Source organism: Cladophialophora carrionii, assembly GCF_000365165.1.
Source record: "Cladophialophora carrionii CBS 160.54 unplaced genomic scaffold supercont1.2, whole genome shotgun sequence".
In the NCBI taxonomy this organism is placed as follows: domain Eukaryota; kingdom Fungi; phylum Ascomycota; class Eurotiomycetes; order Chaetothyriales; family Herpotrichiellaceae; genus Cladophialophora; species Cladophialophora carrionii.
The window spans coordinates 2,282,676-2,295,704 of NW_008481827.1; the positions used below are offsets into that span (position 1 = coordinate 2,282,676).

Below are 13,029 nucleotides of genomic sequence, written 5' to 3' on the forward strand. Positions count from 1 at the left end.
ACAAATCTAGGGGCTCAACTTGGCTCATGGTCGTTGCCTCTGGAGGGAGAGACACAGCATAGCGACCACAAGCGGTTACGACTGAAGATGGCAGTAACTAAGAGGCGAGTGGCGAGCACAACAATACTCGAAAGGGGTCTTGAAAAATATGCAAATAGGATGGATGGTCAAGGAGGAGAGGCACGTGGAAGTTGAGGCGAATCTTGGGGGGTATATGTTGGCTTTTAACCGTCAACCCAGTGAATCGGGCAAGAATGCGTCATCACCGATCTTTCACTTTCGCTTCACGGCATTCAGCATTTGTCGATGGGATCCAGGCCGCTTCTGGCCGGTCCAGAGAGAAGCCCAGAGGCCACGCGAAGGGGTCCAGAACGCCTTGAGTCCATGACGCAATGATGCAGCTCGTGGCGCCAATCCGACCAGTCAGGTGCCGGCACTGCCGGGTGGTGGCTTGATTACACGTGACTGGTGGGGTGATCTCACTGGCTCGCACGTTCGTCAGCATCACATCTTCATCCATGGTTTCGATGCCGCGAGACCGTCGACATTGGCGTGCTAAGACCGTGTGTGCCTGTGTATCCAGTATCTCAGAATGGCCCCCGACAGGGGCCTGCGTTCCCCGTCGCCCTCCCCGTCCCTCTCCCCATCCGACGTCGAAGACCACGAACTGCACCCGCAGCCCACCCAGCACCTCGATGTCGCTCGCGTGCGGTCCGACCACGCCTGCTACGCTACCCCAGGTGCCAATGACTCGGCCCTGGATGGGACCAATTTCACGTTCCGAGGTGTGGCGGTGGGCTGTGCGATTGGGATAATAATATGCTTTTCGAACACATATTTTGGCTTACAGACCGGTTGGGTGTCTGGCATGGCGATGCCGGCTTCCTTGATTGGCTTCGCTATTTTCAAGACCTTGTCTCGATATTTAGTGCTTCCGTTCACGCCTGTGGAGAATGTGCTGGTTCAGACGGTCGCGGGAGCGGTGGGCACGATGCCGTTGGGCTTGGGCTTTGTCGGAGTCATGCCCAGTCTGCAATTTCTGCTCAAGAAGAGTGAAGGCGCACCCATCGACTTGAGCCTATGGCGGCTGGTCGTTTGGGGGGTCGGCCTGTGCCTGTTTGGGGTCGTCTTTGGTGTCCCACTTCGCAAGCAAGTCATCATTCGTGAACGACTCAAGTTCCCTAGCGGCACGGCAACCGCCTTGATGATCAGCGTCCTACACGGTGGCGCCCAGAGCAACGAAGGTAAAGACAGAGAAATTGAAACTCGGGGCACAGAAGAGCGTGAAGAACTCTTGAGAGAGAGCGATCGCGACAATCAACCAGGTCAAGCTGCGGAACAGGACCTTCGGGCTGACTGGAAAAGGCAGATTCGGCTTCTTCTCATCGCGTTCCTCGGATCTGGTGCCTATACGCTTCTTCAGTATTTCCTCCCGATCCTGCACAAATTGCCCATATTCGGCACCTATCTGGCCAACACCTGGGAATGGACTCTCAATCCGTCACCAGCATATGTCGGGCAGGGCATCATCATGGGCCCTGCCACCACTTTCCACATGCTGCTCGGTGCCATTGTAGGATGGGCAATCTTGAGTCCTCTGGCAAAAAATAAGGGCTGGGCCGCCGGGCCAGTGGATGATTGGGAGTCCGGCAGCAAAGGCTGGATTGTATGGGTCAGTCTTGCAATCATGTTGGCGGACGCCATAGTCAACCTTGGCTGGCTGATCCTGCGTCCAACCATCCGATACGGGCCCGACTGGGTCCAAGCTGCCAAAGAGCATTACAGCAACAGCTCCTCGTGGTATGAACTCCTGCTGGGTAAGCAAGTAACCGGCTATATTGCACTGGCCACAACTCCAAGCGTCAGTCAATCACCATCTACCACGAAAGCAACACGAACACCTTCGGACGAACCCCCAGACGACGCACCACCGCACCACCTCGTCTCCAACCGCACCGTTGCAATCCTCCTACCCCTCACGCTCATCATATGCGTGGTATGCATCCACATCACCTTCGGTACTTACATTCCTATCAGCCTTAACATCCTTGCCATTATTCTTGCTCTGCTCCTTTCCATAATGGGTGTCCGCGCCCTAGGCGAAACAGACTTGAACCCAGTCAGCGGCATCTCCAAACTCACGCAGCTCGTCTTTGCTCTGATCACACCGGCAGGGCGCCACCAAAACCATGCCATCATCATCAATCTACTGGCCGGTGCTGTCAGTGAAGCTGGAGCTCTCCAGGCCGGCGACATTCTGCAAGACCTGAAAGCTGGGCATCTCATTGGCGCTTCACCCAAGGCCCAATTCTATGGCCAACTCATCGGCAGCGTGGTGGGTGCGTTCGTCTCCGCAGCCGTCTACAAGCTCTACGTCCACGTCTACCCCATTCCGGGTGATTTATTCCAGATCCCGACCGCGTATGTTTGGATATTTACCGCCAGGCTTGTCACGGGCAAGGGCTTACCGCCAATGGCATGGCAGTTTGCACTCCTCTTCGGCGCGGTTTTTGTCCTCACCACCACTTTGCGAATCGTCCTGCTCGCATACCAGGACTCGAAACCGTGGTGTGGAAAGCTCCATCCGTTCATCCCGGGCGGCATTGCCGTTGCCGTGGGGATGTACAATACCCCGAGCTTCACATTGGCGAGGACTGCTGGCGGCATTATATCTCTGTGGTGGATGCAATGGCTTGGGCGGGGTGAGACTAGGGTCATTGTCCTTGCGAGTGGCTTGATTCTTGGGGAGGGCGTCGTGAGCATCTTGAACTTGATACTAGCGAGTCTGGCCGTGCCGCATTTATGACCTGAAGGCAAAGGGCAAAGAAGTTGAACGCTTGAATATAATGTTTACAGACGGAAAGACGCAAGAGAAGGGGATTCTGCCACGAGAAAGCGCCAGAATGCGCCGACGTAGCAGTTAGGCACGCTTCATTTTGCGGGCACAAGTAATCATAGCGTTGGCGAAATTGTGTTCTCAAAAAGCACTATGCGGATAGATATGACCTGAATTCAACCCAGGAGACTCATGACGAAGGGAGGGAATAGGATATCTTATATAGGATAGAACCTATGGGCGACATACAACTTTGCATATGTCGTTTGTTTTTTAAGATGAAGATTACTACCGTGATACGTCACCCTCACAACAAGTGACGAAGAACACGCCTGAACTGTACGGCGAAGAGGGCCGCCACACGGGGCTGGTGACCTGTCCGTCGAGGCGGATGCGGATGCGGATGTGTATCAGATATAGGAAGACAGATTCCAATGACACACGTACACCTGTACACAGGTCGTGACGCCACTCTGCTGTTCTGCTGTTCTGCTGGTCTGCCTCCTTTCATCCGTCCAGGACCACGGATGCCATATGATAGCGAGACTCAGACCGACGCCGAGACCGAGATCGGGATCTATCTACTACACAACACCACCACCATTCGAACTCACCCTCGCGATCTGCACAGGCACAGACTGCGTAGTCGCCTGCACGTTCCTCCTCTTCTCGACCATGGCCTCCTTCATGAACGGACTCCGCTGCCTCAGTCTGGACCCCCACAACAAGATGGCGACGGGCGCGAAACTCAGCCCCAAGGCCAGGAATCCCAACAGGGAACTCGCCCACCGCGGGCCCAGGCGCGAGTACATGGCCTGGGCGGCGAGCGGGAGAAAGGCCGAGAACAAATTCTCGCCCAGCACGACGGCGGCGACCGCACTGCCCGCGTACATGGCGTAGGCGTCGACGACGTAGTCGGCGATGGCCAACACGACGACCTCGACGCCATACCCGACCATGGCGAGGCCGACGGCGGGCGCGATCCAGGGAACGGAAGGCCAGGCGGTCCAGCCGTAGACGAACATGCCGCCGGCGACGCCGACGAAGCTGCCCACGACGCTGACGTACAGGCGCGCCTCGGGCACGGGCGTTCCGGGCACTTCGACGTTGCGCGAGGCCGAGTTGAAGTACAGCCGGGCCGAGACCAGGACGCCCGTCCAGCCCACGCACTCGCCCACCACGATGGCCGCCTGCACGTAGCCGGCTTGGCTGGCCGTCCAGGCGTACAGGGAAGAAAAGACCTGCTCGACGGATTGCGTGAACAGGTACACGGTGCCGACCATAAAGGCCGACCAGAGCGTAAAGGTGAAGAGCACGGGTTCGGTGAAGAGCATGCGCAGCGGCCGTTGCGTGCTGCGCGCGAGTTTGCGGGCCAGGCTCGCGCTCGTTGTAGAGGGCCCCGTGGTAGTAGTGGTGGCGTGTGTTCCGCTGCTGGTGTGACTATGACCGTGACCTTCTTCGCGGCGACGCTTGACGGCTCGGCGGTGCAGGATGATGGTGCCGCGGCTCTCCTGGAAGAAGAAGACGTAGATGGGGAACAGCGCCGCGTACCAGATGATTTGCATGTACGAGATCCAGCGCCAGCCGAGGGTCTGGAAGATGATGCCGGCGATGACGGGGCCCATGCTGCTCCCTGCGAGATAGAGCGTGACGAACAGCGACATGGGGATGGTCCTTGCGCGGTCGCCTTCCCAAATGTTCCCGATCAGCGCGGCCGCGGTGTTGCTCAGGACCGACACACAGCCGCCGCTGAAGAACCGCGACACGATCAGCGTCGCAAAGTTTTCGGCCACCGCTTGCGGGATGATGAACAGGATGAACACCACGTATGTTGTCAGAAAGGCCGGCCGGACGCCGAAGTCTTCCATGAGAGGCAGGATGACCAGACCAGACAGCGCCCCACCGAGTGCCCAGCTCGTGACCGGCCAGTATGAATGCGGGAATTCGTCGTCGCTGACGTGAAACTCATCGTTGATGGCTGCATGGGCGACTGTGATCATGGTGCCGTTCAGGATGGTGGTGAAGGTGGCCATGATGGCCACGGCCGTGATGGTCCATTTCTTCGAGGCGGACCAGTTGTATGGGTTTTCCGGGTCGTCGGGTAGCCATTCTATCACGTCCAGGTCTAGGAATGTGTTGTGCTCGCCCGAAGAGGACGAAGACGTGGTTGTGGTTACCGTTGTCGGTGCATCATCTTGGAATGGAATGCCTTCCTTCGGTTCATAGTCGAAGGCTGTCATCAGCTATGTCGGCGTAGGTCTGTCAGCTGTGTGGTCGTAGCAGACAAGATCGACGGGCGGTGGTGAGATGAAATGAAGAACGAACAAGGGGACTCTCCATCGAAGAATAGATCCGAATTGGCATGAATGATGGTTTTCTTCAAACAGGTGGCGTTGAAACCCTCGGACGAAGAATCTCCCCAGCTCATCCCCGAAGGAGCCTTTCCATTACCAATGTTGTCATCCTCACCGTCCGGAGAAGGCAGGACTTGGTCGGACAAGGACGAGACGGCCAGATGCTTTGCTTCGAATGACGAAACGGATTGAAAAATTTCGCCAAATGGCCAAAATCTTACCTAATTGAATGATTCGCCGGTCTCCCCGTCTTGATGCCAAGCTGAGATCTTGCCGTGGACGAAGCCGTTTCTACCGGTGCCAATGGCATGGCTTAGATCCCACGTGGCGTTCCCTTGCGAGGCTGAAGCTTCGAGCTCTTTCGGATTGACAGCTTGCTACAACGAAATCCCGTCTCTGGAAGTGGCTTCCTTAAATCCGAGGTGTAAGGGCTCCAATGCCCGAGACTGCTTGCCTCACGATCCATGCTGACGGGGTTATGTATGATTGGAGAGCCTTACAGACACGGCGATGGCTGTGCATCCAACGATGCCTCTCGTCTCAGGTTGCAAATGTAAAATCGGTGGGTATCTGTAGAGACCCAGCCACCTCGCCAGCATGATCATTGTACATCGTCATATGATTGATGACAGCATGACGACCTGGATATTAACAGCTTCACAAGTCTCCAGGGACAGGAGGAATCACAGTTGAGCCAGGTAAGAAACGCTACAAATGGTGCTCGACCTGAGGGTTGCTGAGCCATGGAGAGTCGTAAAGATATCTATACTTCTCCATAGAGAGGAGGATCTGTGCTGCGTCGTCGACTCAGTCCGCCTGGAACTGAAGCCAGTGCTGGATCTGTGGCCCTCCAGCTGACAACATGCCTGTCCTGATGCATATTCGGCTGTCCTCTGGAAGCAGTCGATACAGCGTCCTCAGTGATCGGATGCTCATGATAATTTCACCGAATATCATCTACGCGCAATGGATGGGTTGCAACACCGGCAGCCACAGCGGCCTGACATCAAAGTCAACACACGAGGATCAAATCCTCGCCTCGCAGGATGCTGCCTCTTGAAGAGCCATTTCTTGCCATAGCGTCCACTGCATTTCACTCGATACATCTCTCTGTGGCCGCGAACTCCAAGCATCTGCCGTGAAGGAGTGGTATTTGTTGGCCGAAAAACCGTTTATGGTCTAACCCAGCTCCCCTGCAGTCATTTGTGCAATCATCTGCTAGGCCAAATCCTGGCGGCAAACTCCAGGACGAGACCCTTCTGAGAATGCGGGTCGTAAAGAAGTGCCATCAAAAGGTCTTCCAACTCCCTCGCATTTCTCAGGCCGATCTCGGTAGCCACAGTCCTTGCAAGGTGTACAAACCAGTCAAGTTCCTCCTCTTCCGCGCAACAGATACCGCCGAAGACGGAGATCCAAAGCAGACAATCAGTGCGCGGATGCCACAATGTGCCGAGATCTGTGCTTTGCAGCTTCGCATGTAAGATGGAGACCGATCTGGATGCTGTCCGGCGACCTACCGCTGGTGAGCGAAGAATGGCCACCCAGAAAGCTGCCGTGATCCTCACGCTGTCAGTCTTCTCGTCCACCTCACAGTGAAGAGGCATTGAGAGTAATTTGTGTAGAATGATCAGAGTCCGCCAGCTGAACCATCGGTAGTATTGCTCAAAATAATGAGGGGAGCTGTTCAAGCAGGCTGATACTCTGGCCACTTCCACTAGCTCCATAATGCTCTCTGAAAGGACAACGCATTGAGGATAGGTCTCCAAAAATGCCTCCAGCATCGAGCCAGATGGGAACTGACGTGGGCTCTGTGACACGACTGGCGACAATATCTCCTCTGGTGGTGGACCTGGATCCAGGGTCATGATTAGACGAGGAATCCCGAGGTGGTGCAGCGCGGCAGTAAAATCTAGAATGTAAAATCTTTCCAGTTGATAGTCGTCAAAAGTGCTCAAACCACCGAGCGCTTCGACCATCAATATGAAGGCTTGAAAATGAGGCTCGGCCGCTTCGTCATTGTTCGCATGTATGCATGCAGCATAGAGCCGGTGGGTGTCCACGGCGGTGTGGTGGTCGAGCTGTCCGCTACCTAGTTTGGCGCGAAGGGCTTGGACGGCCTTTGTCTTGAAGAATGTAGGTACCCTTTGCGTATCTCCCTCCGACACATTGGATAACAGGAGTCTGCCTTCCCGAGCAATCATTTGAGCGGCTGCAGTGGCTAGCAGTGCGTACATGTGAGCCGGTTCCGCCATACATGCCCGCATGTCGTCATGTATCAGAGCAGCATGCCGGAATTGAGCTAGAGGGACTTTTTGCGTATCTTTCCAGAACTTTTCAGGAAGGATAACAGTATTGTAGTGCTGTATCAGAGGAGGTGCCCATTGTTCTAGTGCACGATGAGTGCTGGTCGGGACGCTCGAGACTCTGGCCAATGGCGTTGGTGGGCTTGTGACCTCGCCTGGGTTTCTCAAGGGTTGAGATATGTTATAGCCTGACGGCGGGACGTCGAAGTAATGACCTGGACGATATGGCTGCGAGGCTCCATAGGGACTACCTGTGTGTGAGGTGGTGGGAGGCGATTTTGGCGTGGCAGCGAAGGGGTCGGAGAGGAGAGCCGAGAGCAGAGGATCCAGATGACTTTGCGAGATGGACGGAGGGCTTGTTGACTGGAATAACGGGTCTCCGAGATCAACGTTCTGTAGGATGTCGAAGTAGTTTGCGTTGCCAAGTGACCCTTCTTGAGGTAACAAACTTGCCGGCGCAGCCACTATCGGACTGGGAGGGATCGAGCTTTGACTGCATGCATGCGGCGCGGGATCGGATTGCTCTCGCAGACGGCGCTTGCGGGCGAAATTCTGGCGTTGTACATGGCTCTGTTTCGTTCTGTCTAGTTCGACGTCCTTCGTGGTCCGGGTCACCGTTGAAGCGTCTTCATTGACGAACAAGTACCGGGAGTCGGGAGATTTTGATCGTCTTACTTTTGGTGGCATGACCCGCTGTTGGCTAATCCGAATCACTGGGCAGTTACTGATGAGGTGTGCACAGTCGACTCGTACTCAGATTAGGTAAAATACAGGGCTGATCTGATAGACCTTTCCGCGCGGCAGACCCCTGCACCCTGATGCTTCGAAACAACAATGCCGATCAAACTAGGACATTCAGCGGAGGATGGCGTCAGTCTATGGACGGTGCAGGTGTCTGGCATCCAGAAACCGCAGGAGCAGGGGTACGGCGGATGTGTGGCTTTCTCCTGATTGAGTTTAGGTCGCTGCTGATACATCGATTGTCGACGTTATTGGCATCTGGGACCCCGGAGAGCTGCAGTGTGTCGCCGCGCTTCGGTAAGGGACTCGCCTGTAGGTAGCTGTGACTAGCGGATTGACGCTGCTTTGCGGCTATGTCTGCCTTGAAACGAGACTTCTGGTATGCTTATATGCTTCAAGGTCTTGCTGCAGGTCAGCAACTCGCGCAGCGCGTATGCCATAGCAGCCGATGCACCCACCTAAGATTATTTCTCTCATACCAGCTTGGAGCTTGAAGGGTCAGTCAACAATGTGCTTAAGATCGACTTCGCCGCTGGACGGGGCCAAGGCGAGTTGTATATCACGTTAGCTAGCCGGAGGACGGGATCAGAAGGGAGACCTGGTCGCGGTGCCCGGACAAGGTGCCATGGCTAGCCGGTCAAGAGGGATTTGAACCGGCGAGCGCCACTAGTGCATGCGCCTGGATGGTTATGCCCTCCTCAATATCTGCAATCCAGCCCGTCCTGCTGGTTTACCTTGCGGAGGGTTGGAGGTCGAGTCGTCCTCACTGGGCCGGAGACTCACCTGGCGACGCCTGACTTGAGGAGACATAGCGTGCCGGGAGCCTCGACTAACGTAGGACTGCATGTGAACGATCGTCAGAGTTCTAGACGGTATTGCGCAAGGCGAAGGTTATCCCGAGCGGCTGATAGCAAAGGTGGCAGCCACATCCACCCAGCGGCGTTGGAATGAGGCGAGGTAGCGTCGTGGGTGAACACGAGCAATCGGGCAAAACGTGGAAAGCGCAATGATTGCGGAGAGCTTCGGAAGCAGAGCTCAGGCAGTCACAGAAGGTCGAGGTGAGATAGAAAGCGAAGAATGTGAGGTGTAAGGCGGTAGGGTGTCGAAGCGCTAGGGCCAGAGAAGCTTCGAAGGTTGTTTACCACGGCTATTGATCCCTGTATCTTGTTAGCCGAGTTAATCCACAGTTCTTCGTACGAGTTACGTGTTGAAGGACCACGTAGCTCCAAATTCGGATTGAGCGCAGCCGTCTCCATGACGGTGTACGAGGTACGTAGTCGTTGTGCTGCTCTAGGATTGTGCAGGTCGCTGCGGCCGTTCACAGTCGTCCGCGCCATCGGACGAGGGAGCGCACGACCGACGACCCCGTTACGTCGCAGGAGCATACCCCATGTAAGAATCCTGAGTATGTGGGTGGTGGAGCTGCTTGATCACAAAAGGGTGCCAACGGCGATGGACATGCCGAGCTACAGTACTCCGTACATGCAAAGTAGCGCTTACAGTAGCGCCCACGTCATTGGGCTTGCCTTACCTAAAGCGGGCATAAGTAAAATACCTAGGTACTGTAGTTGCTGGGGGCGTTCACTGCAGGAGTATGGCCGACGATTACCAGGTTCGCCAGGACTTGGTTGTACTACTAACCCCAGTACTGGATAGCCATCAGGGGCTCCTTATCATTCCAGGGACCTTGGCCCTCGACCGAGGTTCATAATCACAAGTTAACCGAGTCTTGTACCCCAGTAAACGTTCCTCAATCCGAAGCGACCGTGCCTTCTCGCAGTCTTTCTCGCGTCAACCTGCAGCATAACTGCCCTTCGGAAACCATCCCAATCTCGGTGAAGCTAGCCCGAAGATGGACTTTCCAGAACGATACCTCGTAGTACGCGAGGTGTGCCTGCATCAACGGGAATCCCAGGACCCGCTTCTGGAAACTGTTAAGCCCGTATCATCGAAATAGCAGGGATGCGGTCGTTACGGACGAGTCGACCTCGCTCCCTCGGAATTCGCGTTGCGCATTTTTCCATCTTGTCCGATGTCCTTTTGTACGGGACCTTGCAGGGGGTTTGCTTGTATCTTCTAGTTCGGACATGAGAATACACCACAAGCGGACGGCAGGTGAAGGCTTCGGGTCCGACGTGTGTAGACCGCAGAAGATGGTTGCATTTATTAGTAGTTGTACGACCGGGCATGGTGCGAAGACTCATTCAACGATGGAATCAGACCGCAGAGAGACTCACAGCCAGAGATCTGAAGGTCGTCAAGAGCACCTTGTGCATAGCTAATTATGAATACTTGTGGCATACCAGAAATTCAGACTGTAAATGTGTGGTTTTGATGGCCTGGCATACCAGACTGCCGATGTTCGTAATTGAATGTCCTTGTGCTTCGAATAGAAGTAGATGCAAACTCTATGCAAACTGCATCATGGCGCAAGCCACATGCATCTACTGTGTACGCAGCCATTCCAAGTAGTTAGCACTGCGAAGGTGGACGGTCGCCACATGCAAGGGTGGCATTCTCGCACAAGAGAAGCCACAAAGAAGGATTGTCCGTCGCCGCAGCCTTATCTGACCCGCTTGCCAGCCTTGCGCCTGGATCGACTTCTGGCAATGTGTTTCCAAATTGCATGATCCATCATTCCCCATCGGCCACCTCCCTCGCTCCTCGGTCTCTCGCGGAACCTCACTGTCGGCCTACACGCGATCAGCTGGTTGTATGCTCCCGAATCCAGCCGAACCTCGAATTCAGGTCCGATGTTGCCTACGCAATTTGACCCGTAAACCGAGTCCGGTTGCGCGCCTCGCACGTTCATCCGGTCCGATTCACTTCACACTCATCTGAGCCGTTCGAAATACCCGTGATGCCCTCCTTTCAAGAAACAACACGCCACGATGCGTCGCCGTCCTTCTCCAAGAATGCCGTCTTGGGAAGAACCCAGTCCCAGTGGCTGTTCACGCCGCAAGAGCTCCTGCTAACCCCCAGCATTCTTGACGGAATGCCGGTTGCACAAGAGCTGGCCAATAGACAGAAGGGAGTCAATTTCATCACCCAGGTGGGCATTATGTTGAAGCTGCCTCAGCTGACCCTGGCGACGGCCTCGGTCTATCTGCACCGCTTCTTCATGCGTCACGCCATGGTGCAGAACAACAAACCAGGCCTTCACCACTACTCCGTCGCGGCAACTGCCATCTTTCTGGCTACCAAGGTGGAGGAGAATTACCGCAAGATGAAAGAGCTGGTGGTTGCATGCTGTCGAGTCGCCCAGAAGTCGCCAAACCTGGTGATAGACGACCAGAGCAAGGAATACTGGAAATGGCGAGACACGATCCTGCATAACGAAGACCTTCTGCTCGAGGCCCTGTGTTTCGATCTGCAGCTCGAACAGCCATACCGCCTCCTCCTCGATTTTCTCCGTTACTACGATGTCCAAGCAAACAAGCAGTTGCGAAATACGTCCTGGGCCTTCTTGAACGATTCTCTTGTCACCACCATGTGCCTACAACTAACACCTTCCACAATTGCCGGGAGCGCGTTATACATGGGAGTCAAGTTTGCAGGCATCGCGCTCCCTGATGACGAGAGAGGAAGACCCTGGTGGGAGCAACTGGGCCTTGACATCCACGAGATCCAGCGAGGTTGTAACTTGATGGCCGAGGTCTACGAAAACCCAGCGTTACCACGTCAAGGCCAAAAAGATGCATACACCAAGGACGACGATCTCGCCATGTTCGACAGAACACGGCACCCCGCCACACCCCAAGCTGATCAGTCGCCCACTGTGAGCGCGAGAAGCGGCAGTCAAGGGGTCAAGCGTGACAGAGATGTAGCTGATGACCAACAGTCTGGAGAATGGGGTGCGAGCGTGCCTTCTGAGCGACCGGGTGGCGATTATCACTCGGCTCCTTCACCCAAAAGAATGCGACGAGATTCGACAGAGGACAACCCCAGCCACTCGCAACGATCTTCACAACGAGTGCCGCCACATCCGGCGGATGGCCGGCCCCCAAACGAATCTGCAGTTTCGGGTGACGACGTACAGAAACGGATTGACGAGATCATTAACGCGTCGTCGAGCCGCGTACCGCAACCCAACCTAGTTCGACGACCTTCGGCACAACCGTCGCAACCTTCATACCAAAGTAGCTCCTCGAGGCGCCATTCTTCTGGGGCCTCCAATTGGAACAACCCCCCTTCGACATATAGCAACGGTCAGCCAGACAAAGGTCAACCTGCTAGTCGTCCCGAGAGTCGAGACAATGGGATTTACGGTGGGAGTGAGAGCAATGAGCACGCGAGAGCGGTCCGCCGTGTCCCTCTTGGTCCACCCACCAATGAAGGTCCAGCCCAATCAACGGGACGAGCGGAGTCGACGTCGAATGCGATCAATGATATTGATGATGCAGAGAAGGTCGATTACGGGAGTGAAGAAGGCGAGCTGTAAAGCAGGATATCAAAAGCGGCGGGGTCCAGCCTACGTCTCGTTTCATTTTTCACCCAACCATCCAGCCTATTGGACAACAGCACGCGCGATGATTAGAATTGTTGAAAGGGCGCGTACGCCACCCGAGATTATTGCTAACTCAGGACGCAGTTTTCAAGATGACTCGGATGAGTAATGACAGCCCACAGCCTGAAGGGCAATGCGGGGAGATGCGCGCAAAGATTCATGGGGTAAAGCGGCGATTCCTCGGTTCGGCAATGACGTTTGACTGCGACTGGATTTCTAATACTAAACGACATTGCGTGCTCAGTGCGCCGCGCATATAAGGACTGCGACTGCGACCGCGACTTGACC

General features: G+C 55.3%; 4 protein-coding genes across 4 annotated transcripts; 2 read left to right on the forward strand and 2 right to left on the reverse strand.

The window, feature by feature from the left end:
* Positions 1-592: 592 nt before the first annotated feature.
* G647_02901 (uncharacterized protein) lies at positions 593-2,806 on the forward strand (the record flags this gene model as incomplete). The annotated part of the gene is made up of 1 exon (XM_008727247.1): positions 593-2,806. The coding sequence occupies one exon, from the start codon at positions 593-595 to the stop codon at positions 2,804-2,806; it is 2,214 nt and encodes a 737-aa protein (XP_008725469.1).
* Positions 2,807-3,420: 614 nt separating this feature from the next.
* Positions 3,421-5,076, reverse strand: G647_02902 (uncharacterized protein; the record flags this gene model as incomplete). Its single annotated transcript, XM_008727248.1, has 1 exon — positions 3,421-5,076. One exon carries the CDS (start codon positions 5,074-5,076, stop codon positions 3,421-3,423), a length of 1,656 nt encoding a protein of 551 aa, XP_008725470.1.
* A 1,325-nt stretch (positions 5,077-6,401) lies between these two features.
* Positions 6,402-8,180, reverse strand: G647_02903 (uncharacterized protein; the record flags this gene model as incomplete). The annotated part of the gene is made up of 1 exon (XM_008727249.1): positions 6,402-8,180. One exon carries the CDS (start codon positions 8,178-8,180, stop codon positions 6,402-6,404), a length of 1,779 nt encoding a protein of 592 aa, XP_008725471.1.
* A 2,914-nt stretch (positions 8,181-11,094) lies between these two features.
* On the forward strand, positions 11,095-12,675 carry G647_02904 (uncharacterized protein; the record flags this gene model as incomplete). The annotated part of the gene is made up of 2 exons (XM_008727250.1): positions 11,095-12,469; positions 12,596-12,675. The coding sequence occupies 2 exons, from the start codon at positions 11,095-11,097 to the stop codon at positions 12,673-12,675; spliced, it is 1,455 nt and encodes a 484-aa protein (XP_008725472.1).
* Positions 12,676-13,029: the final 354 nt, after the last annotated feature.